Source organism: Daucus carota, chromosome 5, assembly GCF_001625215.2.
Source record: "Daucus carota subsp. sativus chromosome 5, DH1 v3.0, whole genome shotgun sequence".
Lineage (NCBI taxonomy): Eukaryota > Viridiplantae > Streptophyta > Magnoliopsida > Apiales > Apiaceae > Daucus > Daucus carota.
In genome coordinates this window covers 45,023,536-45,050,805 of record NC_030385.2, presented here as the reverse complement: position 1 = coordinate 45,050,805, position 27,270 = coordinate 45,023,536, and the positions used below count along the sequence as shown (strand labels likewise).

General features: G+C 33.7%; 3 protein-coding genes across 3 annotated transcripts; all 3 read left to right on the top strand.

Moving 5' to 3' along the window:
• Positions 1 to 2,050: 2,050 nt before the first annotated feature.
• LOC108220859 (uncharacterized) lies at positions 2,051 to 5,604 on the top strand. The gene is made up of 7 exons (XM_017394738.2): positions 2,051 to 2,348; positions 3,509 to 3,644; positions 4,039 to 4,182; positions 4,290 to 4,441; positions 4,577 to 4,636; positions 4,748 to 4,816; positions 5,234 to 5,604. Exons 1-7 carry the CDS (start codon positions 2,187 to 2,189, stop codon positions 5,315 to 5,317), a joined length of 807 nt encoding a protein of 268 aa, XP_017250227.1. The 5' UTR covers positions 2,051 to 2,186; the 3' UTR covers positions 5,318 to 5,604.
• Positions 5,605 to 7,731: 2,127 nt separating this feature from the next.
• LOC108222583 (calcium uniporter protein 4, mitochondrial) lies at positions 7,732 to 9,245 on the top strand. The gene is made up of 2 exons (XM_017396485.2): positions 7,732 to 8,236; positions 8,610 to 9,245. Exons 1-2 carry the CDS (start codon positions 7,967 to 7,969, stop codon positions 9,042 to 9,044), a joined length of 705 nt encoding a protein of 234 aa, XP_017251974.1. The 5' UTR covers positions 7,732 to 7,966; the 3' UTR covers positions 9,045 to 9,245.
• Positions 9,246 to 17,557: 8,312 nt separating this feature from the next.
• On the top strand, positions 17,558 to 27,193 carry LOC108223757 (uncharacterized). The gene is made up of 17 exons (XM_017398164.2): positions 17,558 to 18,102; positions 18,711 to 19,067; positions 19,163 to 19,303; positions 19,619 to 19,751; positions 19,919 to 20,032; positions 20,111 to 20,184; positions 20,270 to 20,344; positions 21,328 to 21,420; positions 21,805 to 21,865; positions 22,072 to 22,404; positions 23,222 to 23,348; positions 23,430 to 23,529; positions 24,291 to 24,360; positions 24,464 to 24,616; positions 24,718 to 24,813; positions 25,476 to 25,795; positions 26,548 to 27,193. The coding sequence occupies exons 1-17, from the start codon at positions 18,016 to 18,018 to the stop codon at positions 26,737 to 26,739; spliced, it is 2,526 nt and encodes an 841-aa protein (XP_017253653.2). The 5' UTR covers positions 17,558 to 18,015; the 3' UTR covers positions 26,740 to 27,193.
• The last annotated feature ends 77 nt before the right edge of the window (positions 27,194 to 27,270 follow it).

The following is a 27,270-nucleotide window of genomic DNA, read 5'->3' as shown; positions in this document are numbered from 1 at the left end:
TACATATCTATAAATTATTAGTAGAAAAATATTTTATCAATTGATTGAGATCTATAACTTATCAAATTATAAATTTTATACTTTTATTATGTTTATTAAGAAAATATTTTTCTTCGTTCAAAAAAAAAAAATATTTCTCAAACATTAATTTATAACAAATATTATTTTATCGATTATCAATACATTAAGTGATTATAGGATTTATCAGGTGGTGTGCTGCTGTGATTGGTCTGATGCTGAAAATCATCCGCAAGAAGCATTAACTAACATTAAACAGGAAGAGGAAAGTTACTGAACACAAAATACAAAGCTAAGGATATTACAGTAATTTGTGGTTACTGCACAAAGTAAATCTTTACTGCATTTAGCAATTATGTAACTTTTTCATAGTCCCATTTAAAATTAATCTTAAACCTTTTTACACTAATATATTCTGTAAACTAATAAAAATATTCTATCGAGTTTATTATTTAAGCAGTTGTAAACATATAATGACTCAAATACATAAGGACCATGAAAAATATTATTTTTGATAAAATTATTATTTCATCAATTATTAATTATCAGAGATTCGAATTGAAAACGAGGCATAACTGACTGATTGTCCCATTTTAATTTCTTGCAAATAATATTATTTTATTTATCTGGTTTTAATATAACATATTAAAACAAGTTAAAAGCAGATTTTCGCTCCTTCCGTTCTGGTTTTCATTTCCCTATTTTTTTCCCCCAAAAATTTTTTTCATATCAAGAAAACTGAATGTTGAATCTTAAAAAAATTTCATAGAATAATTTCGACTTTGATAACATATAACGATGAACTGAAATTCTGATCACTTACCCAATCACAAGTTAACGCCTATTTTAAAAAGTTAAATAGTTTCAAAAAAAAAGAGTTAAATATTATATTTTTTTATTCAGAAAAAAAGTTGACATAAAATTTTTGACAGACGTTACACAAGAATAATCTGTATACCGTAAAATTAGTAACGGACGAGTGATGTCAGATAAAGACAAAACGAGGGTGTGATCTCTTGTAAACTTGTACAGCTGTTTTCTCATGCTCACGCAGAAACTAGAAAGAAGACGTTTCGGTTTTGAACTTGTCAACAGTGAACACGTCTTTGGCACTACCTTGTCTGGGTATATCGGTATATTTTTGCAGGGCAATAGGGTTTGTCTGGTGCATACTAAGTGCGGAATTTGAAATGTTTGGGAGATTTTGATGAGTGTGGTTGTTGTATTTGCAGGCAGTCCATCTATGAGAGCCAATTAAAATCTCCCAAACTTCTAAAATTCCGAGCTTAGCATGTGTCCGCGGGCACACACAAGAAAAATCGTATTTTTTAACTCTAATATTATAAAGTAGGATTAATATTAAATATTTATAGTTTCAAAAAAAAATATTAAATATTTATAAAAATTGGTTGATAATCAATAAATCAGCCAATTTGATTTAAATTACAATATGTACAATATGAAATTTAATCATTTCTAATTAATGATATAATTTATACTTGTAATTAAGTTTTAATTATTGACTGGTCCCTCGATCATATGTTCAACCATTAACTTCTCCTTTTTCTTACACAAACTTTACAAGTAATTGTTATACTCCAGGAGAAGTTAAAATCAATAATATTACTCGTTAAAGAATTATTTTCGGAAAAATTAAAATATAATTCAAAAAATAGATTTAAAAACAATAATCACAATTTTCAAAGACACATCACAAAATTAAGCGACGATTATCATACGAAAATAGGTATTATAATATTCGAAAATAAAAAATATATTTCTCATATATTTGTAATAAAAATCACACTCAAGCGAGTCAAAGGATCGTCAAATTACTTGCACCACCCCATGTAATTAAGCCACTACAGTAACATAGAAAAAACACACACATCACAAACATCATTAACCGTAAACCAAGCTTAAAACGCATGATTAACCTCCCACTAATCCTACGTGTCATCAACTCATTGGCCCATTCCCTCTCCTCGGGATTCGTACAAAACCAAACACAAACAGTACACACACTGTCACTTGAAGAATGTGTGTTTTTTCTCTTCACTTTCTTACACTGGCCCCACTCAACTCTCACTTTCCTGACTCTCCTTTGATCATTCTTTCTTTTCTTCTTTGATTTTCTTTCTGTAATTCTTGAATTTTGCTTAGCAAAAATGCATGAAGCAGTGGAAAATTACAGCAGTGAAGAAGAGCTTTCTGTGCTGCCTCCTCATACTAAAGTTGTGGTTACTGGGAATAATCGAACGAAATCTGTTCTTGTTGGGCTTCATGGTGTGGTGAAAAAGCCTCTTGGGCTTGGTGGCTGGCACTGGCTGGTAAATCATGCCTCTTTTGCTTGAAAAAGCCCATTTCTTGGGTGATTTATCATGGGGTTTTGATTTTTTTTGGTTTGTTTTGTTTATGTAATGCAGCAGATATTATTTTTGGAATTGGATTGTTTTAAGTGGTTTTGTTTTTTAATTTTGATGCCTGATGTTTTTTAATGGGGGGTTTTAGTTTGGTTCTTGATTTTGTGTTAATTTGTTGTAAGGTGCATTACTGCATTGCATATAAAATTATTATTGTTGTTGATTATGAAGTTGCAGCAATTTCTTTTGATTGTTGTAAAATGGAAGATCATGGTTTTCTTTGGCAAATAAATGAGGAATCTTGAGTATTGATCTTGATTGTTATGGAAATTGGTTGTTCTGCATCTTAGTTTGAGTTTATGGAACTAGGGTCTTAAACTTTGGGGGAATTTGATTGAGATTGTTTAGTGTGTTAGAGGAATTGAGATAATTTGAAGCTTTTTCTGGTTCTAAGTAACTCCGCTTCGTTGTTGTTGGCATGCAAGTATGCAATGCGAAATTCACAGTTGTGAAATTTATATGTAGCACTATATATATGTTTGTTCAAAAGTCATTGTTAACATTAGTGCTGAGCATATATGGGTCACTGAAGTCCTCGATTGAACACCTTTGGTTGTGAGAGAGGCGATAACTTGGAATGGTATAGTATAATATTTACGAAAAAAGTAATGTGGGTATTGAGGTTAGTATTGCTCCGAAGGGTAGGCTCTTTGTGGTAAACTCAACTCTTCAATTCCAAATTCACTGCCAAAACATCACTAGTAGAGTAAATTTGACTTATGGCATTCTAGAAATCTTTGGGTGAGTGGAGCCTTCTTGCTTTTCTTCATATTAACTCAAACCCCATGGGTTGAATTTATAGATCACAGTTCCGCGAAAGCTCCTCGTTTTCTTTTCTGTACTTGTCAAAACTGGGATTTTAGGCTTCTGGTGTTATGATTTTGATTTAACATTTCATACTTGTTGATAACTCATAAGTGGACACTTTTGTGTTGGTTCGTGCGTTATGTTTCTGATTTAATACTATATCTGTGAATGTCAAAGTACCTGGGTATAGAATGTTACAATTTACATATTTCAGTTCAGTATTTTATAATGAGTCCCACTAATCATGTTCAGAAATTCAGGTGCTTACCAATGGTATAGATGTAAAGTTGCAGAGGAATGCTCTTAGCGTGGTTGAACCACCTTCTGGCAACGAGGAGGATGATGACCTTGAATTTGAAAATGTGCAATGGAATGGCTCAGATTTGGGTGAACTTGGTTAGTGTTCTCTTTGCTGCAACTTCTATGTGCTATTATAGTTCCTAAGAATTCTTTACCTGAACACCATGTGTTATGAAATAAGTCTGCTATTGTTCAACATATATTTGCTTAAAGACCCTGACCTTCTATTCTACAGAAAATGGACTGGCAATGCTTTTTATACCTTAGGAGCCTAATCCTAATGATTACAGTTATGAGATTGCTGTAATGTATTTGCTATAATCATTGTGAGGTGTTAGTATAACTGAATCTGGAGAGTAATTAGAGAGTTGGTAGAGGTGGTTGCATAGGATTCAGTATGTCGCGCAAAACTCTTCATCTCATGTGTGCTGCATATCTGTTTACGGCTCACCGTTGAATCTGACATGATTTGTTTTCTATAATTTTACAGCATCTGATGATACACAGAAGTCACATAGATCAAATCATCGCATACGTACATCAACTGGATCATCCCACAAGAACGAACATAAGAATGTGCACAAGTCTCTCTCATGTGATGCGCAGTCTAAAAGACTAACTACATCTCCATCAGGTATGTTCCGCAATACTCTTTCTCATGTGACATGTCTTCTGCCTATTCTTTTAGCCGGTTGGTCTCACCATCCAATATTGACTTACATGCTTACTCCAATTTTACAGCACACAATGACACACAAAAGTCACACAGGTCAAGTCATCAAGCACATAAATCAACTAGATCATCCCACAAGAATGGCTGTAAGAGTGCCAGCAAACCTCTCTCCCGTGATGTGCAGTCCAAGGTACTAAAAACTACCCCACCGCTGTCCATGGTGAGTATGCTCTATACATTATCTAATTCTGTAATTTGATTATTCTCTTTCACTTGCTCTGTTTATTTCATGGTATGATTTGTGATTATTGTCACATCTTCACTGTTTTTTGATTTGATATGTCATGTGTATCAGGTTGACCTCAGTAAGCTAGATAGAGCTGCTTTGTGGAAATATTATCGACACTTCAACCTTGTGAGTTGTTTAATATTCGAAAGTTTAAAGTATTACTATAGTAATACATTTCTAACCTATTGGTGTTCCAGCTATTCATAAAACATACACTTTTCATTTCGTCCTTTTCAGATGGATGTCATGCCTAACCCCTCTCAAGAGCAGCTACTTGATATAGTTGAGACACATTTTATGTCGCAGGTACTTTTGCAGTTTTTTGAAACTCTTTTAAGATTATAAGAGTCTCAAGTCTTTATTACTATAATACTAATATGTTCAAAAATATGAATGCATCGACTAGAACTTTTCTCAGACAAATATAATACTGTTTCAACACACTAATCACACAAACACAAACCTTGACCACACTTCAAATTCTGATAATATAATGTCACGCCTGGGGATTGGGAAATGTTTCATACTGCATAATGTTTTAAAGTACAAGGGGAGAGGGAAAAGAACCAGGATTGCACAAGTCTTGTCATCACACTATCAATGTATACTTGATCATGTCATTTCTTTTTTTTTTTTGAAATATTGATCATGTCATTTTTATAGCTGGTACGATGCACATAGTATATTTTTAATAACTAACTTCGTTGTATGCTGTTGGTGAAGAAATTGGATGAGGTGCAAGTCATTACTGGGTTTGTCAAGTCTGCTAAAAGGTTGAAGACTCAAACCATCGGCAGACGATACTGATGGGATCAGCATATCATGCAGTTCGCAGCATTACACCCATATGGTAACTAAAATTCCTAGTAAACGCAGCTTGGCTCTGTTTCAGTCAGGAATTTTTCCAGTAACTTGTATAGCTGCCTTTGATTTAGTTGTAGTTATGGAGATATAGTCGTATATGTATATTGGCAAATAGTCCTCGAAGGATTTTATCGAGGAAAATAACATAGTCGCAGATGCATTTCTTCGAATGACCTATAACAGTTTGTGCCCCGGAGATGTATAGCCTTCGTATGCAAATTATTTTCATATTTGTGCTCCTGGTTTGCATTACATACCAGGTTTTGGTGCTCGTTGTCATTTAGGTTACTTGAAAGAGGGGAAGGTGGCCACTGGCCAGTTTCTTTGAAAGTTCTGGAAGTTTAAATTTTTAAAGTTAATTTCTTGTGAGATTTTTTTATAGCATCTATGAATACTTCCGATTTCGGTGTACAAAATGGCCGAATCATTGCTACTAGACTTAACCTATTCTTTAGAATTCTAGATATTTTGAATTGTTTATTCACAATTTCACATCGATAAAATGAGGAAAATTTTCTGAAATTTACTCAATCATGGATTAATCAACGAAAGAGAAGATTAACCGAATTCGTTCTTACCCAACTAAACTGTATTTCCACGTCACATCATCTATGTTGTTTAAATGAATCTGCAAGAACGACATATAATGAAATTTGAACTATGTTATATTAGGTTCTTTATGTTATTTTTGGTACGTATTTTGAGTCTCTTATTTTATTTTAAATCCTGAATAAAAGTTTATTGTTTAACTTTTATTTAAAAAAATAAATTATTGAAACTATACTTGAATCTCAAAATGCGTGTAAATGGTCAACACAAATTATTTAGTGAGACAGAGGGAGTAGCGACACTATTAATTTTTTCATATTCCATTTCCTTCAAAATCTTATTATAACAATTTTTCACTATCAAAAACAATTGTTGCCTCTCCAAGAATGATGGATTCAACAGCGATATTCTTCAGCGTTTGTCCAATTTCGATTATATTTGTAGATGCCGTATGGCTTTTAATTAATGAATTGATTTTTTTTTATCAAAAAAAAAACATGATCATACTCGTTTTTATGATTTTACATTTTTAAAAATATGAGAATGAATCGATTTTACAATTTCTCATATCCCAAGTGAATTAAAATATATATATAATAACGATTATATGATCGCATCAATTTTTTTAAACGGAAATAACTCAAATGTATGTAACCTAATCGTTATTAGAATCATATCTGTCAGAGTCGGATCATATTTCTGGTCCTCATCCCACCGATATGAGTTAAACGTAATGCGGACCCCGATTCTTCGCGTCAATGCGGCCCCAATTCTTCAATTCAGCTTATATTCCTTTTGCTATTCTTATAAAAAAGATGATAAATACTCTGATCTCACCATTTTGACCCCAGTCTTTACTTATACAGGGTAAGGGTACTCTTGTCCATAAAAAAATGCATGGTGTTCAATGGCCGTGTGGCTCGGTGTGCCTGTGGCATTTCTAGTTGCTCCACAACCACAAGCTAGGACTGATACTGTGAATAGACAATTGTGCCCCTCCTGCGGTTCTTGTTCTAGACTAAAAAAGAGCCATTAAGCTTGAGTGTGTGCATGCAGGGGAGTGGCACGGAGGTTAAGAAAACGTGTAATTTAGTGTGGAATAGTAAAAAAAGTTGGTGACGTGTTGGGACTTATTAATATATAATGTGTAAAATTGGTGTACTGTGGGTAAAGTGGTGGGACTTATTAATATTTAATGCATAAAATGAGTGTAATGAAAAAAAAATAAGGAGTGTAATTAAGTTTTTATCTTATAAAAATTTATTAATTTTTAGTATATATACAATCAATGGGACGAGTCAAAAGAAAAATGTATACAAATGAATAGGAGGCGCCGAGTACAAAATTAAGCTATGTTTTGCACGAATTCTATGCTGGCTGTATTCAAGGTTCAAACCCCTCCATGTCCAACGTAAATTCTGAGCTGTAAAATCTATGTTGCGGAGAATGTACCATCTAAAATATAAAATATCTTTTTTTTTTGCCGAGAAAATATAAAATATCTTAGTCGGCCGAGATTTTTCAAATTATATTATTTGAATTTCAAAACTTAAAATAAAATGATGGCCAAGCATTTCTCAAAGAAAAATCTCAAAGAAGCCACATGTTCGACATGCAAAAATACATCACGAAAAAGGAAAAAATAAAGAAAAGAAACAAAGATTCATGATGAATATTACCAAATGTAGCCTCTATATGTTACCTTCACCACAGCCACCCTCCCCAAAAGCACCGGACTAACTAAAATACATACAAAACCTCCTACAAAAGCACATTAACTCCCCCTCCCTCCTCACACACTCCACAATGGCGTTCCGAAGAATCATCTCCAAGCGTTTTTTGTTCACCAAAAAACGAGACCTCATAACTCCCCCCGAGCCCGTCACCGAAGAAGGCTTCGTGACACGCTTCCTCACTCGAAAGTCCATTAATCAGTACTCAGTGCCCAAACCTCCCGAGTTTCTCTACGCGCCTGTCGGGGACAGGCTGCGAGAGAAACTCTGGCCGCTCAATAAATCATCTTCGGATCATTTACGTTTTGATATGGGTAGCGAAACTCTTCGGGCTGACAATCTTGACGGGGTGTCATTGTCAGTGCCTGACGTGAAAAAGATGTGGAAGTGCTGGCAGATGGAGAAACTGAAAGCGAAGCTGGGAGAAATGAATGCGAGCTCGATTTCGTATTCGGAATTTACGAAAATTTGCTGCGAGGTGTGTGAAAATCATGAGCGGGGCTTGGAGTGTGCCAAAATGTTGGATGATGCGGGAAATGTTCTTGTTGCAGGCCATGTCGTGTTTCTCCGTCCCGATCAGGTATAAATTCGAGTTTTAACAAATTAATATCTGTCCGAATAATATTTCTTGAGTGAGTCAGAGTCGGAGATAAATACAAGGACTTAAAAGTTACAACTATCCAATTACTTTCGTTCGTATATTCTTTAATTTTATCTTATTGGGTTATCATTTTCAATCTATCATGGCAAATTGAGATATTAATTTGTCAGTCATTTACGAAATTAAGAAAAATGTAATTTAGATATTTTTTGGCGCGAATGTTAAAATATTTCAAAAAAAAATTAAAAATTCGATAACTGTTAATAGTTAAATTTGGCTTGAACTCGAGAACTCGAATATGATCCAGTATGGTACGATTTGGTCCGACTAATATGTTATCTTGATGATACAGATTGCGAGATCAATGGAGAAGCTACTCTATGAATCCACAGCTCTCCCAAATGATCCAAGAAAACAAGAGCTTGACAAGCTAGAGAAAGAGAAGGCTGAGCTGGACGCCAAAGCTGAGTCACTCGTCCGACGTGAGCTCTATTGTGGGCTGGGCTTTTTGCTGGCCCAGACCATGGGCTTCATGAGGCTCACCTTTTGGGAGCTAAGTTGGGACGTTATGGAGCCCATTTGCTTCTTTGTCACCTCGCTTCACTTTGCGCTTGCGTATGGGTTTTTCATCAGGACTTCTAAAGAGCCCACTTTCGAAGGCTATTTCCGACGTCGTTTCGTGGTCAAACAGGCCAAGCTGATGAGGGATCACAACTTTGACGTCGAGAAATATGAACAGCTTCGCAAGGTGTTTTATCCCGGTTACGGAAAAAGCGAGATTATTTGATTTTCGGTTTTATTATCGTGATCGGGAATAATATTAGTATGGTTTAATTGGGCCTAAAATTAGAAATGTAAATGTATGTTGCGGAATTGTCTTGAATCGTTTAGTTCTATTTAGATGTATCGATCAGCAAATCCACACAGAGAGAACCTGCTGCTTATCTTTAATGCAATTTCTGAATTGTTAGATCTTTTCGTGGCGGATAATTTTAAATTTTTAATGCAGCAATAGTTTTTATCCTTTTTGCTGGGTTTGACTGGCTTTTTTGGTAAAAATAAGGACTCGTTTATTGGAGAAAACTATATCTATGTAAGAGGTTTTATTGTTAATTCACGTGTCAATCTATTTTTAAAAATTATTAGTTTTTGTTAAATAATAAACTATATTAATTTATTGAAACGTAAATAGATTATTTTATCACAGATATAAATATATTTGACTCTTTTGAAATAATATAATATTAAAAAAATAGAATATAAGATTAATCATCTGAATTTTCATTCTCTTTTTGAATTAAACCAAACGGATTAAACAATTCAGCATCAATATTTTCCTTTCCTCTCATTTCCTTCTTTGAGCTTCATTCCGTTTCCCAAGTCTAAACCAAATGCCCCTCATGTATTTTCTTATAAAATTAATTTAGAATTCAAAACCAATTCTATCACACTTACATAATTTTATTTAAGTAAAATCAAATATACATTTTGATAGAATTATTGAGAAAAACTAACTACACGATGGTACTATAAGAATATCCCTATCATTTTCCGTCGTTATTATTTGATTGAAACCTTACGCTCGATAAGTTCGTTTTGACAACTGACAAGAGTATAGTAAATCGATATTACACAAGTACATATTGAAAGCATTTTGGCCACAAGTCTCGAATTTGTCCACTAACAAAGATCCATCAATTCCCGACCGGCCGAACATATTTGCGATGGCGTCTATTAGTTCCAAAGAATAGCCGTCTCGTATATACACTTAGATATTGTAAAATGCGAATTAAATTTATTAATTGGGATTTTTTATTTATCAAAAAGACTGGTAGAATATTAATAAAACAAAATTATTAAAATATTGTTAGCTTGAATTTCACTTTTTATTAACTAAAAAGCCCATAGACTATCTTACCCATATTTTGAACCTCTAATTCCATGGTTCCATCATCCATGCAAGGGCCACCACATGTGGCTCGACACATGATGATTCTGTCCCAGACCACCATGTGCCGTGGTCCGAACTTTTCTATAGTATGGGGTTTGGGTCGATTACGAGATTAAAGCCGAATGAAATCATAAATAATAATTTTATAAATTTGTAACTATAAACAGATTTGGGATAGTGATTAACTACATCACTTTCAAATACTAAATAGCAATATTCATCTTATAATATCATATAATCAATATTGTAAATAAATATTCGTGTGTATAATTTATTTAATTATCTAGTATAAAAATTAGAATTTAGAAATATAAATTATTATATATATATATATATATATTATATTTGCTATATATGGTTGCATTTTGGATTTTATGCTTTTTAAATATTTAACTCATGTTTCTATATTTCCGTAAATGCAGTTCGAATACGAGTAGCCGAGTAGGGCCCTACTCACACTACATAAAGTAGAACAGCTTCCATCAATAGAATTCGGTTGTTGGGCCGACCCAACATTATGGCTCTAACTGGCATGGCCCACTTTATCATTAGTATTGCATATAAATATCAATTAATTAATGTGGATAACATATATAAAAATTATCTCTGCTTCTAATATAATGATATTCTTCATAGACATAATTTTTCTGAAAATACTTAGGTTTGTTTATTTGTGGTATATTTATGTGTGTTTCTAATAAACAGGGTGTGCGACAAAAAATATTATGCGGTCACGTACCAAATATCATCGATATGTTATCTATAAGCATTTTTCTAATAATTAATAATCATCAATTGATTTTATTTTTATGATTCGTCAAATTTATTAAATTTTTAATTATTCAATTAATTAATTGTATAATCTCATATTAATTTCATTAATCCTTATCGAGTAAGTCCGATTGCATGCACGAATATAAAATATCAGAGTAGCTTCAATAATAATGACTATAGATGACTAGTTAGGTAAAATTTGTTGGATTTTGTCTTATATGATTATCGATAATAATGATTAATTTTATTATAAAATAATATTTATTATCATTTTAAATTGTTTTAAATTGAATATCTCATTTATGACTGTAATAGACGCTCTGAACTTCCGTTACAAGTCTAAAAATTCGATAAAAATATCCGATATCTTAGTTAATTATTTTGTTTGCATTATCCGAGAACTTTTTTATGATACCTCTCATTTGATTATAGTGCAAGATTTTAAAGGATGGGAATGGTTATTGAATACGTTACTGATATGGTTGTTAATTCAGTTCGAAAAACTACGATGCAATAAATCAAAAATTGTTCAAAAAATCACAATATAAAAATTAAAACCTCTTTTAAATATGTGGGTAAGCACTTGTTTGGTTTCGTCACATACACATAACGTTTGATTAGATGTCTACCTGCATGGCATTATAAAACAGAGAAGAGTTAAAATAATTATCTGTCATCGAGCATAACTCGCTAATGAAAATATTATAATGAAATTAGGTTATACCTAATATCTGGAGACAGTGATATATTTTATTTGTTTAATCATTACCAGTGGCGGATCTGACTATAAAGTTAAAGGGGTCAATTTTTTTGTAAAATAAAAATAAAAGGGGTCACAAAAAAATTAAGGGGGGTCAATTTCAATTTTACAACCTAAAAATATGTATAATATAAAAAAAATAAAAATTAAGGGGGGTCAGTTGCCCCATCTTACCCCTTCTAAGATCCGCCTCTGATCATTCCGCAGAATATGTGCTCTCATCCAACGGCTCGGTTCGTTCAAACACATTTGTAATCTCCGTTTTCAAAATAATTTATATCACTTTTGGTGATTCTTTTAATTTTTCCAGAATTTTCATGAAATTTGTAAAAAAAATATTTTAACATATTTAGAGAGACCGTGAAGGGTTAGTATTTTTGAAGGAATTTCTTTTCAAGCAAAATTTTATTTTTTCCAATCAATTTTTTTAATATTGGAAAAGTTCTTTCTAGAAAAACCTAAACAAATTTCAGAAAAATATTGTGACGGGAAAAGTCTTATAACGAACAATCAATTTATTTTTTCTATATTTTATGAATATGCGTCGTTTTTTAATTAAAAGCAACCAATCCTTCGGCTTGATATTCTTTATTGTCCGAAAGTCTCATTACATACCAGAAATAATTGTCCTTTCTGAATAATTTAGGAGGGATTCCAAGTGATTTAGGAAAAGATGAACGGGGAGATTCTAAATATATATTGGCTTATATATATAACTTTTAATTCCTTCCAATACCATACGGTTATATTGGGGTAGTTCAGATATTTTACAAAGTGGAGATCGCAGAGTAATAGCCTATTTGTCTGGGGTTTTATAATTTAAGGTATTTTTTAGTCGTAAACTGAATTTTTTATTATCTAACAAACTAAAAATTGAATTGAAATTATAAATGAATCAGAAAATGACATAAAATTAAAATAAACTTTTATGAAGATTTTAAAGTTAAAAAATATATATTTTTTATATGATGTCCGGTTACTTTCAAATGTAAATGAATTAGAATATAATCTGTATATATATACCATTGATGTAATCTATAATTCTGAATATTGGACTACAGATGTCGATGCTTATGTGAAGATCAAGTGCGATATTATTATGTTCGAAGTTGATGTATGTTGAATTGCTCGAGATTTGATCATAATATTTTTCGGATTAATATTTTATGTGTTAAGCGGTCTGAAAACAAAGCAGCTATATGTTTAGCTCGTTTTTTGTTTATTAATTAGGTTGTAATTCATCGTTCGAAATTTTGTCTCAGCTGAGTTTCAGTTATTTATTAAATTTTTCGCTTTTCGTCAAAAAAATAAATAATCTGTATATGAGTTCGAATCAAATATGAATGATGAATTGATATTGAAGTAGAACCATATCAAGAAAAATAAATAATACGAGATCTAATTAGAACCAGTTATGAATGTTCATATCTGAAATCATATTTTATTCGAATTTAGCTTTTATTTGTAACAAATACATATTTTGAAGGCGACTATAAATCATGGGATACTCGGAATCGATTTACGTACGGGTCTAGGCAGAACTTGTTTAAAATTAAACCCTCCGGACGATCATGTAGCAGATTATCCATAGCACTTTATATATAAGATGCTGACTAGACAAGTCAGAACAATGACCAGCGGAAATGCATAGTGGGCGTTTGGGTTAACTTAAAATAAGTGTTTTTTGCTTAAAATAAATAAGTGGAGCAGAAGTTAGAAGTAAATTAAGATTTATAAGTGGTTAGAGTGTTTGGCAAATAAGCAGAAGTCCTGAAACAAAAGCTAGCATTCCTAGCTTTTTATAAGTGCTTCTTGACTTCTTACACAAACGGTACGAATAAGTGCTTATAACTTATAATCCAGAAGCTGGGCTTTTAAGCCCTCCCCAAACACCCCCATAGTCATACATAAATAACTAGGGAAAATTAATTTAAAGATCATTGAACTATTGGTGTTTTATTGTCTGAGTCCCTGAAATAAAGATTCCAATATCCGGGTCACTTACGTTTTCAGTTTTCTTGTTTGAGTCCTTCCGTTAACTGAGATTCTAACGGACGTTAGAATCTCGATGATGTGGCAGAATTGTTGACACATGTATATTAATTTTATTTTAAAGGTCCCTAAACTATTAGTAATTTTCTTATGTGAGTCCTTCCATTGATTTAAACAAAACTAAGCACTTTTTTTCTTTATCATTCGAAATTTATTATGTATTAAGATACTAAGATTTAATCGGTTTAGAAGGTATTCAATTTTTAGTACAACTTAAGTTTTTTAATTCGTAATTATTTTAAACGTCTAATAGATAATATTATGTGCAACACCAATTGGAATTCTTGCAAAATTAATATCGATAGTTATTTGACAAATTAATATTGAATTGTAACATGGCTTTAAAGTTAAATAAATTCAAAATTGATTTGTTATATTAGAGTTTTTGACAATGGCCCTGTTCGGGGATTAGCTGTTAGCGGATTGAATCGGATGTTTTGACTAGAGCTGTTTAACGAACCGAGCTGTTCGCGAACAAGCTCGAGCTCGGCTCGTTAAGAGCTCGTTCGGCTCGGCTCGTTAAGTTAACGAGCTCGAGCTCGAACACAAAAAATTGTTCGTTAAGAAAACGAGCTCGAGCCGAGCTTTTAGTATGTTCGGCTCGAGCTCGGCTCGAGCTCGGCTCGAACTCGTTCGGCTCGAGCTCGGCTCGTTAAAACTCGAAAAAAAAGAATATTTTCATAATAATTTCGTAATATATATATGTTATTGAACGCCGAATTCAACATATAATATATCAAATCGATCATGAGAATATCAACTATAATATGGTACCATCAAAACATACTAAAAATTTTATTTGGCTTGCTATTTTAAGAGTAAAGTAGCGGTTTGGCCTTATTTTTCTCTAGCTCGGCTCGGCTCGACTCGGCTCGTATTTGTTCGTGAACAAGCTCGTGTTCGGCTCGTTAGTTATCGAGCTCGAGCTCGAACACACTTTTTTGTTCGATAAGAAAGCTCGGCTCGGCTCGGTTCGATAAGAAAAAATTTAAAGCTCGGCTCGACTCGGTCAAAACTCGGCTCGGCTCGGTTCGTGAACAGCCCTAGTTTTGACTAGCGGATTGAAATAGATTTTTTGACTAGCGGATTGAATTAGCTGTTTCTCGTAAAACTGTTTGATTAATAGCGGATTGATTAGCTTTTTCTGACACAAACCAAAACCTCTAACCCAAAAAACTTCTCAAAGTAGCTTTTTCAAAATTAGCTTTTTGGGTTCAAACTTCTATTTAAATCCGCTAACTACCAAACACTTATATTAGTGGATTTTAGTGGTCAAACCTCTAAACCACCCTAAACCTCTAATTTTGGCCCAAACCTCTATATTCCAAACATGACCAATATCTTATGAGGTTTTTTTTTTTTTTTTTTACAATAGGACTATAACTTTTGTGTTTGTTATGACAATGTTCTTGGCAAGTCTCTTTTACATGTCATTTATTATATGATAAAAAAACTAATAAACAATAAATTAAGATACATAGAAACACGAGTTAAAACATAATATAACACAGTAAAATAAATAATATTTATTAATTAATTAGTAAACATTAATTTAAATATTGTGTAAAATAAACATTAATATATTTATTGTGTTATATTAATAATATATTAATGTTTATTTTACTGTGTTATATTAATGTTTTATATTATCTATTATTAGACCTTTAAAATAATTACGAATTAAAAAGCTTAAGTTGTACTAAAAATTGAATACCTTCTAAGTCTATTAAATTTTAGTATCTTAATACATAATAAATTTTAAATTAATGAAAGGACTCAGATAAGAAAATTACTAATAGTTCAGGGACCTCTAAAATAAAATTCATATATACGTGTCAACAAGTCTGCCACGTCAGCGAGATTCTAACGTCCGTTAGAATCTTAGTTAACGGAAGGACTCAAATAAGAAAACTGAAAACATAAGTGATCCGGATATTGGAATCTTTATTTCAGGGACCTACACAATAAAACACCAATAGTTCAGAGACCTTTAAATTAATTTTCCCTAAATAACTATAATGGTGACCTGTTGCTTAACATATGCTCCGGAGTATAAGACTGGATAATGATGGATTGTTCAATTAAATAATTCACGCATAATATTTTAGATAAATAAGAGCATCTCCAAGAGCCTCTTTGTTGACTTCTAAATATAATATAAAAAATGTAGTTCTTAGTAATTTAGGACAAAGTTAAGAGTGTAAACTCCAACAATACTCTCTACATCTCTTCTCTATTTCATATTTTATTCATATATTGGGCTCCATTATAACAAAAGAGATGGAAAGATGGAGGTGAATTGGAGGGAAGGATTATTTTATTGTGAAAAAAATAAGTTAGGAGCAATGTAGTGGCTCTTAACTTTGAGGAGAGAGGAGAGAGAAACAAGAGGCTCTTATTGATTTAAGAACCACTTAAGAGTCTCTTGAACTAACATTTTTCTTCTCCCTTCTTAAATCTCAAGTTAGGAGCCTAAATAAAGAGGCTCTTGGATATACTCTAAAATTATTATATAATGTCTCTTGAAAATTGAAAATAATTCGGCGCAAGAGGTCAACTTGGCTGAAGGACAATAATGACAAATGATTTGAATTCCGTGTGAAACAATTGGTGGTGATTAGTAATTTAGCATTAGCGGTTCATGCTATAATAATAATTTTATTATTTAATTACTTATTTTAATTAAGTTAATCGAAAACAAACAAAACGTCGATTCAATATTCTTATCTTTGGCTTGTACCTAAACAAATAACATAATTAGTGAAGTTTCGTGTTGCCCCTTTGGATAAAAGAAGGATAGCATTAGTTCCTAACCAACACTTCAATTCACGTAATCTCTACCGTGTAATTCTGAGAATGTTGCCGAAGCACCAATTTATTTGATTTTTTTTTATAAATAATTTTAGTTTTTTATCCTAATAAACAATTTAAATGACCTATTTTTGAGATCGCTATCTCAGATTCTCAATTATGCCCTATGCCCTTATCTGGGCAAATTCTTTAGCCGAAATAATAAGTGTACGTATTTTAAGAATTAAAATTTAGAATGACATTGAAACCTCCAAATTTATGAAGATGAATTCAATTTTGAAGTATATTTTTTTGAATAAGTAATTTATTTTATAAAACAAGTGAAATAGGTACAAGTACAATATTAACTTATTAAGTTTCTGTCCTAAATTTATATATTATGAATTGAACACAACTTTATATAATAAAACAGTGGCTTTTATAATCCGCCGAATAGTTCGATATGACTGCTTTAAAATATTATAATACCACTGTAGTCAAGATTGTAACAACTATGGTGGTAAGTTTAGCATAATTTCATCATCTTTTTGTGAGGATTAGCGATTACATAAACACCAGTATATAATTTTGGAAAGTTTAGTCGGAAAGCATCAATATTTCTTTTATATTTAATAAATGATTAATTTAAACTTATCATTCAAAATTAGTTATGAGTTTTAACCCACACCTATCGTTCTCATCCACAAAACATGTTTAATTAGTTATTCGACTAAATCCTATTCATTCCTCCCCTCAGACAAGAGTTACATTATAAAAAAAATATATATTAAATCATTTTCTGAAATAAGAATATATACAAGTTCATTTCAGAGCATTTCAAACAATTCTCAATCCGAAATAAAATATGCTAAGTTTGCTCCTCAAAGTCTGAAACCATGCTACATCTGATACAGATTTTCCGCTGAGCCATGTTTATTTGAAAAATATTAACACCCCCCAATTATCATCTTCCGCTAAATAATAATTATTTTACTCACAAATTTCACCAAAACTCCACCCACTCTCTCACCATCTTCTTCTTCTTCTGCTACTTGCATTTTCTTCTCATCTATCCCCAACAAACAAACACACACACACACAGAAAAAACACACACAGACCATTTATATATTTTCTTCATTTCTTGACATTTTTCACAAAACCCATCATTTTTAGCTGCCACTTTGCATTTCCGCCACTCAAAATCTTGTAAAGTTTGCTCCTTTTTAGCATTTCTAGACTCTTTGGTGCAAAAAGATAAACCCCTTTTCATTTCTCTATCTATCTCCATCAAAAATTTACACACATATATAAATAGTTGTGTGTGTAATCATATATAATGTGGGGAAGACTGCATTTTTATTGTGTGATTGGGAATTTGGGCAGGATTTGATGGACCCCATGTTGTTAGTGTCTTCAATCTCTTGCATTTCATGGAGTTTTTAAGGATTTTGAGGGCTAAATGTGTTTATATGACAGCTTTTAAGACTAGAGTGAGATTTAATTTGTTTTTTGTTCAGGTATGTGGGCCCTTTTTTTGTTTTTTGTTTTGATTTGGAGTGTAGTTGTGTAATGTTCACTAGTTCTTGTGATTAGTTGTTGAATTGAGAGATTGGTTTGATGGTATTATTGAGCTGGATTATGGTTTTGGTTGGTGTGATGTTTCTGATAATGGGTGGGTTTTGGAACTGGCACTTGTGTTCTTCATATACTGAATTTCTGTTTTAGCCAATCTTCGAGATTTTGTGCTGATTGATTGTCAACATCCCTGGTTTGGTTTCTATTGTTGGTACATAAGCTAAAATACCCGAGAGAGAAATATTGTTTTGTTTTGATGTAGCTTATGTATATAGACTGGAAGGACAATTTTACTATTGTTGTTCTTTCGACATTTAGGTAGAACAGAATGTGTTTTCATGTTTGGAATTGGTCTGGAGTGGGATATACTCTTTGCTTACTTTGCTTAAGCATTGTAATTAGATTCGCTAATTTGTATTGAGGTCAATAGCATATGTCGTGCTTCTTGTTCGGGCTTGAAGTTTTTCTCTAACACGGGTCTAGTAGATTGTACTCAACTTTTAACAGTAATTTGTTGTATTGGCTTACTTACTGTTTTTGTGTCTTCCAGATTTTATTGATATTGGCGTGGTCTGAATCTAGTTATGTGATATCTCACGTACATGGACTGCAGCGGCAGAGCCCAGAAAAGGAAACAAAGAGCATTATATCCCATTCATGTATTCATGATCAGATTATTGAGCAAAGGAAAAGACCAGGATTCAAGGTTTATTCTGTGACCCCACAGGTTTACGAGAAGCCTGCTGTTTCTAAACCTATTCACAAACGAGGAAGGGAATTGCTTGAAGCTTCCCCCTTTTCAGGTCAGCAAGACGAGGCAAAGCAACCCATCAGAATTTATTTGAATTATGATGCTGTTGGTCATTCACCTGATCGGGACTGCCGTAATGTTGGTGAAGTAGTGAAGGTTTGTATTATCGTGTCATCATCTAGTATAAAATTCTAGTAGGGTCATGGATCATAACAAACATAAGTATGCATTTGTTTTTGAATTTTATCTAGCTTGGAGAACCTCTTGCAACTTCTCATACGGAAACACCTTCGTGCAATCCTCATGGCGATCCTCCTATCTCTGGTGACTGCTGGTATAATTGCACTCTTGCTGATCTAGCCGGGGAAGACAAAAAATATCGTCTTCGTAAGGTACTAAGGTGCATGTTGCTAGTTAATCTATACATCTTCCTTTAAAATCTTTGTGTGGTGCTGAAAAGTATCATACATTAACAACTACAACGTCATACACTGATACTATGAGGTGTTTTGTCATGCCAAAACAAAACGATCAGCGACACGATAGTACAATGTGTAGCTACTCGGCACATGCATAATGTAGTACGTCATTGTCAGCTGTTTAATCCTGGAAGCTTTTATGAATGCTTTGCATGTATGAATGCTATTACAAGTGTGACAGTGCTTTTTGATTACATACTCTAAGTTTTTGGTAAAATAAATGCTCAGGCTTTAGGGCAGACAGCAGAGTGGTTTAGTAAAGCCTTAGCAGTTGAACGTGTTAGAGGGAATTTGTTGCTGAGTGGATATTCTGCATGTGGACAAGATGGTGGTGTACAGCTTCCAAGGGAGTATGTAGAAGGTAATTAAATGCATCAATTTATATTTGTTACTTCCTAAGTTCCTATCACTTTTCCTCTTTTTCCCACCTATATTGTTTAGATCACACTCCCCATAAACACCCATTAATGTCTTTGTCATTATGTCCCAAATTGATCCTTCACTGTTTATTGTGTATGTATTCTCCAGAGGGTGTTGCTGATGCTGACTTAGTTCTTTTGGTAACCACTAGACCTACAACAGGCAACACCTTAGCCTGGGCAGTGGCATGTGAGCGTGATCAATGGGGTCGTGCCATTGCAGGTACCTCTTCATGAATAAAACTAATTTTTGGCATCTTCTCAAGTGCGAAAAAGCTAATTTCTTTAGTTCTGTATTCAGGTCATGTGAATGTTGCTCCTCGCCACTTGACTGCTGAGGCAGAAACCTTACTTTCGGCCACACTTATACATGAAGTGAGTTTGTCTTATGATTAGGGTATAAAATATCTTCTTATACTGACTTTTGCTGGTTAGATTAATAAATGTAGAGCTTACCCAGGTGATGCATGTTCTTGGATTCGATCCTCATGCCTTTGCACATTTTAGGGATGAAAGAAAAAGACGGCGTAGCCAAGTAAGTTCAATTGTGCTCATACATCATAACTCATAATTTGTTTAATCTTATGATTTACTTAGCATTAATCATGTACTGAAATCTAGATTTCTGTATGACATAATGTTTTGCGACAGTGATGGAATATCGAAATGATGTATGAATTTCCTGGATTGTTACCTAGATGAATTATAAAATATGTTTAATCACAAAATTTTTCCATTTAAATCAAACAATAAGGACTGTGTATTGTTTTGTAACACCTGGTATATGTTGATTGTTTCCTACTTGGTATAGACTTTTGTATGAATTAATAAATCCACCCTATAATGTACTCTGATTTGGCAATATTAGAAAATCAAATTAAAAACATCATCAATCTGTGAAATCCCGGCAATGGCTGTTAGTCTTATGTATTTATTTTTAAAATCGACCAGATTAAATCTATCTTTAATGTGCAAAAGAAATTTTACTACAATTCTTTTCCTTAACCATCATGGCTATTTAGGAGTATTCTCGCTCTTTTCTTGCTGTTCCTTCTATGGAAAAAAGAGAAGGCTTCTATCATTCATACTGATTAAAGTATAGAAAAGACGATTGTCCTTTGGTCTTATTATTATTATAACCTAATTGGTAAAAGCCTGTCTAATCAAGCCTGAAAAATGAATAAGGAAAGGGTTACTCTTTAAGAGACCATATGCTGTACAGATGGTCTTTGTTCATTATTTTACTATATTTAAGATTTATATTCTGCTTCATCCCCATCTCTGACTTCTCCAAATATCACATTATATTATGTTGATAAAGTTGCACATACTTCTTAGCATTTGGTTATACTTGTGAAACTGTTTTTTCTGGTATTAGTATTACAAGGCTTTATCTGATCATTATGACAGTCTAATTAGTTCTCTGGCATATCCTTTTGAGTTAAATATACCAAATAATTATGCTCCCTGTACAATTTTGCTAAATGTTAATCTTTGTTTGGTATTTTTGGTTCTTAGGTTACTGAATACGCGATGGATGAGAAACTTGGACGGATGGTAACACGTGTGGTGCTTCCTCGTGTTGTCATGCATTCACGCTATCATTTTGGGGTATATAATTCCTTTTCTCATCCTATTTTCTGTGTATCATGGCACTTTGGATCTCGACAAATACATGATATGTTGACCACTAAGTGCAAAACTTTACAGTTCACAAAAATCAGTGTTTGAGTTTCGCCCAACACCATAACTGAGGAACACGCTGGAGTCCTAGATAATAACATAAACATTACTCAGTAATAAAATATATGTAGCTCCATTAAAAACTTGAGGTCATTCCAGATATTTTTAAAGCTAAGAAAAAAAACACAACACTGAACGTTTTATATATTCTTTAAAGCAGAACCTCTCAGTTCTTCCAAAACTAGACATATTGAGGCTTATTAATTGCTCTGTTGAGGGCATAACATTGCTTCCACTATGTGCTCAATGCAGACCTTTTCTGCGAATTTTACTGGTCTAGAATTAGAAGACGGTGGAGGCCGTGGAACGTCAGGTTGGTTATACACATTGTTTTATTCTTCATATAATCTTTTAGTTACTTGTCAAGATGTTACCATCGTTTATATGAATTTCTGTTTTAGTTTTTATAGATTAATAGAGAATAATGACTTGATTGCAGGTTATTACAAAATATAACATAATCAACATGGTTATATTTGCAATTGCATCTACTAACTGGAAGTTCGTTATGTTCCACAGGATCCCATTGGGAAAAGAGGCTTCTGATGAACGAGATAATGACGGGCTCTGTGGATACAAGGTCGGTTGTTTCAAGAATGACACTGGCTCTGCTAGAGGATAGTGGGTGGTACCAAGCTAATTATAATATGGCTGACCGGCTTGATTGGGGACGCAATCAAGGGACTGACTTTGTTACCTCTCCTTGCAACCTGTGGAAGGGAGCATATCATTGCAACACAACACAATCATCTGGATGTACATATAACAGGGAGGCTGAAGGTTACTGCCCAATTGTATATTACAATGGAGAACTTCCTCACTGGGCTCGTTATTTTCCACAAGCTAACAAAGGTATGTTCTATATTTAAAGTTTTTCCTACAGTTGCTGATTTCCAAATAGGGCAAGGGCTTACATATTTGGTCAGATTCTATTGAACTTAAATACATTAATTGTGATGTTTCATGATTTTTAGTGCAGTATTCTGTTCTGAATCGACTTAAATGATGAATACACAGACATTAATAAATTTTTATGAAAAAAGAGTAAAAGAACACATAATTCACCAACCTACAATATATGACACACTTAATGACTTATCTTTGCCTTTTGGTAGTTTTCAATATGTTTTTAAACTCTTTCCTGTGAAGAAATTAGAAAGATTTTGCATTAAAATTTATTGTATTTTCAATTTGGTAAATTTATTCTTAGCTTTATAAGACAAGTCATATCTTCTGAAGTTACAAGCTTTTCACCCCCTTTATTGAAGACTTTTGAGAGAGAAAAACATCGGGGCAGGCGGATATGATATATCGTCTATTTCTTCTAGTTTAACAGACAATCTTATGCAAATTAATTTGGCAGGACTGAATAATTTGATTGTGGACCATTTTTTCTAGTTTCTAAGGAGTAAGGAGTAGAACTTTTAGACAAATTTTGTGATTACTTCTAGGATATATTTCAAGATCATTCAATATGCATCAGTTATATATTTTACCGAGGATCTTCATAAAAAAAGCCGCTTTATTCTGATTGGGATGAACAGGTTATGTTTGAGTTGCATGTTTCTGGAATGATCGTTATGATTATTTATATATTTTACAACTTGAAGCATGCAATATGTTTGACTAGCTGTTGACTTTAAGACTTTTCAAACTTGTATCATCACAGGTGGACAATCGTCTTTGGCCGATTATTGCACTTATTTTGTAGCATATTCAGATGGTTCATGTACAGATGTTAACAGTGCAAGGCCACCGGATAGGATGTTGGGTGAAGTAAGGGGAAGCAGCTCAAGGTAAGTTTTGCTCTAGGATCTTATATATGGATTAGATTTATATTTTTGTTTTGATAGTTATTATGTTTATGATCTCTGTAGGTGTATGGCCTCATCATTAGTCCGTGCCGGGTTTGTAAGGGGATCTAGTGCTCAAGGGAATGGATGTTATCAGCACAGGTGCAGAAACAACTCATTAGAGGTAATCTCTCTTAACTCCAGTGTGTGATTGTGCACCCGCATGCAGTTTTGTGTTTGTCAATTGTAATATCTAAGGCTCTTATATATTCCATGGCTACTTAGTGAAGGCTCACTAAACCCACAATTTGACAGGGCTCGAGCTTATATTTTAACTGTAGTACTCATCTATGCTGTGAATCGTAACAGTTCTTTAAAAGAAATATCATTCAACTTCATGGTATTGCGGGCTGGATTAAGATGCCATCTTAATTACTCTGCTTTCTCTGTATTTTTCATTAAGAAAATCAAAATAGTAAGAAAAGACGCCCACTTAGAAATACTCAATAGTAGGTAAGCGGGAATGTGGAAAAGGGGAACACACACTCTTTGCCTTGGAAAAGGAAGTTATATTTGTCAAGTATCAAATAAAAAGGGTAAAGGAGTTTCCCAGGTCTTGGAAAGTATATTACCTTACCTTTTGTGCAGTTCCTGCCCTCCATAATCTGAATTCTGATCATTGTCTTTTTAAGGTTTCTTTTGTGTTCCTTAATGACCAGACATCTCTTTTATAATGGTAACTAGTCAATGTGCATTACATCAGTACTTGTATAGTTGAATACATGTCAGTACAGATGATTGAACCCGCCCTAAGCGCCTAAGCCGTAAGATTACAATGTACAGCAACTGAATATGCATGCTGTTTGTTTGCACATGTTCATACAATAAAAGATGTTCTTTTATCCTCTACTCATTCATGTCTTGCTGTAAATGTGCTTGTTTTAGATTGCTGTTGATGGTTTGTGGAAAGTATGCCCAGAGGCAGGTGGACCAATTCAGTTTTCTGGATTCAATGGTAATTCACTAACCAATCATCTTCCCTCGATCCTAGTCAATGTCCCATTCTATGCATTCTCGAGACTTCTTTGTTATTGATCTGTTTCTTTTATGCTTTCCAGGCGATCTGGTCTGCCCAGCTTATCACGAACTGTGTAGCACAGATCCAGTTCCTGTGTCTGGTCAGTGTCCAAATTCTTGCCATTTCAACGGAGACTGTGTTCATGGGAGATGTCGTTGCTTTCTTGGCTTCAGGGGCCACGATTGTGGCAAACGTAAGTTCCTTAGCTTCAATTCGCCTCTCTACCTTGATCAATCTCATATTCTGAATTCCAGTATCCTGCTCTTCAGATTCTTATTAAAATCTTTTCTGCAGGTTCTTGCCCAGGCAATTGTAACGGGCATGGAAAGTGCCTTGTGGATGGCATCTGTGAGTGTGATAATGGTCACACTGGAATTGATTGCTCTACTGGTAACTTTTTTCTCTGCAAGTGTTGCTCTGTGAATTCGTATTTTTCATACAGCAATCAGCATGCCATAATTTGAGTTCTTCAATTGTTCAAACGATTACAAATTTAGATAGTTGTCGGTACTCAGTCAACAAGACAAGTTATAATGATGAAAGCCATATTTACTAATGTGTTACAACAAGTCATAACCATGGAAAAGTAAAGGAAAAAGAAAAGATGAAACTATATTCTCAAGTGGCCAGATGCAGATTAGCTAGTTAGGTGATTAATGGGCATGGGGGTTTCAGGGTTTCTGATATAGGAGCATATTTAGTATTTAAGCATCTAGGCACTTTTAATGTGGATGCTAATGAACATTTTTTAGATGATACATCATGGTATGATATTCGATACTCTCTTTTGGACTTTACATTGCGTGCGGTTCTCTTTAATCTTTATATGTGTATTAATGTTAATGCTACCTACCTTCTGTTAGTTTTTCTAAATTATAAAAATCAACATTTGCCTCACTTTTAAGTAATGTGCTGGATCTGACACAACATTCAAATAGGGAGGCTTTGAAATGCCCTCTTAATGCATCAAAGAGTTCTTTAGGCATGCAGACCTGTTACTCAATTTTCTTGATTATTCAACTTAATTTTGCTCAACATGTATTGGCATGCAGCTGTTTGTGATGAACAATGCAGCCTTCATGGAGGAGTCTGTGATAATGGAGTCTGCGAGTTCCGTTGTTCTGACTATGCTGGTTACACATGCCGGAATAGCTCCACTATTTCCTCCAGTCTGTTAATATGTAAAGATGTGCTAGGGAAAGATGCATCTGTTCAACATTGTGCGCCTGGTGAACTGAGTGTACTTCAGCAACTGGAAGAAGTCGTTGTCAAACCCAACTACCACCGTTTATTTCCCGGTGGTCCTCGGAAGATTTTCAATTACTTCAGAAGCGGGGACTGTGATGGAGCTGCAAGGCGGCTAGCTTGCTGGGTATGTTGCCTTAATTTTGTATACTCCTTGAAGGAAAGCCTGATCTTGATCATATTCCTTTTATGCTTATTTAACTATGCTTTACTTCTTTTTCCTGTGGGACAAAGCCCAACATACTACCCCCAACTCTTAACTGATTGGTGAATGCTATAATAATAGCATACCCAGAGGTTCTCCAACAAAATTGCTGCATAACTAATTATTTATTATCTATTTTGTTTTCTTACCGCCACTTCTTTAACATAACACTTCTGGCGAAAACATTGAACTTAAGGCCTCTTATTGGACATAAATTGTCTCAGTGGAGTACAAAAATCATAATTACTTGCCAAAGGTCAAGTCATACTAAGCCAGGACTTTTGTTCAGATGATGGATGTACTTTGCAACTGTCTTTACATAAATATGACAGCATTTGTTATGCAGATATGTTACTGAAGGTGTTCTGATAAAAAATGCTGCAATTGTTGGTTTGAAAACTCTATTTAGTTGCATAAAGTCTTAATTTTTCCTGGATAGCCAAGTTTAAGAAATAATTGACAATCATAGAGAGCCTGTACTCTTGGCTGAGGAAAGTAAGCTTGAAAAAGCTGCATCTCCACATTAAATTGTTTACGGATTGCATATCCATGACTAAAATGTTCCACAGGCTGCTTCATTTTTGTAGCTGGTGTTTCATTCATTGAAAAGCCATATTGGCTTTTACACATTTAGCCTTGAATTTAATCATATTTCATCGACTTCTTTACTACAGATTTCCATTCAGAAGTGTGACGGGGATGGGGATAATAGGCTGAGGGTGTGTCACTCGGTCTGCCAATCATATAACAAGGCGTGCGGAGCGACACTTGATTGTTCAGATCAAACTCTCTTCAGTAATGAAAATGAGGGTGGCGGTCTGTGCACCGGATATGGTCAAATAGATGATGGCTTTAGTGTCTTCTGAAGCAACATCAGGCTAGCAATAATTCTGAAGGGAATTGCTGTAAATTATAGCCAGAATCAGCCCTTGGCTTATCTATTCTTATTTTGCTCTCTTCGAAGGGGCGGGGGAGGAGGGCTGGGCCAGAAGACAGGTTTGCACAAGTACACGTGCAGGTTGAAATTGAGTAAAGTCCGGGAATCAACTCAAGATTCATATAGGTGGGAAAAATAACAACTAGCCTATCAAAGATAGAAAGTCAAATTGTAGAGAGTGGAATACTATGGAAATAGGGAAAATACAAAACAAGAGGATAGACTTAAGGAGGGGAGTGAAGATGAGGTTTAGGCCGAAGGCCTGAACCAAAAGCAGCAAGCTTCATGTATCGCTGAATGTTAATCTTCACTATGGTGAGCTTTTATATTTTTTGTGGGAGCTCCTTGGGTGATTTATTGCAAATCAAATTGTAGTTCTGGTATTTGTTGAGTTTACATGTGATATCATTTGGTCTGTTATTAACTAAAGAAGGAAATACAAGAAATGTTGGCATTTGAT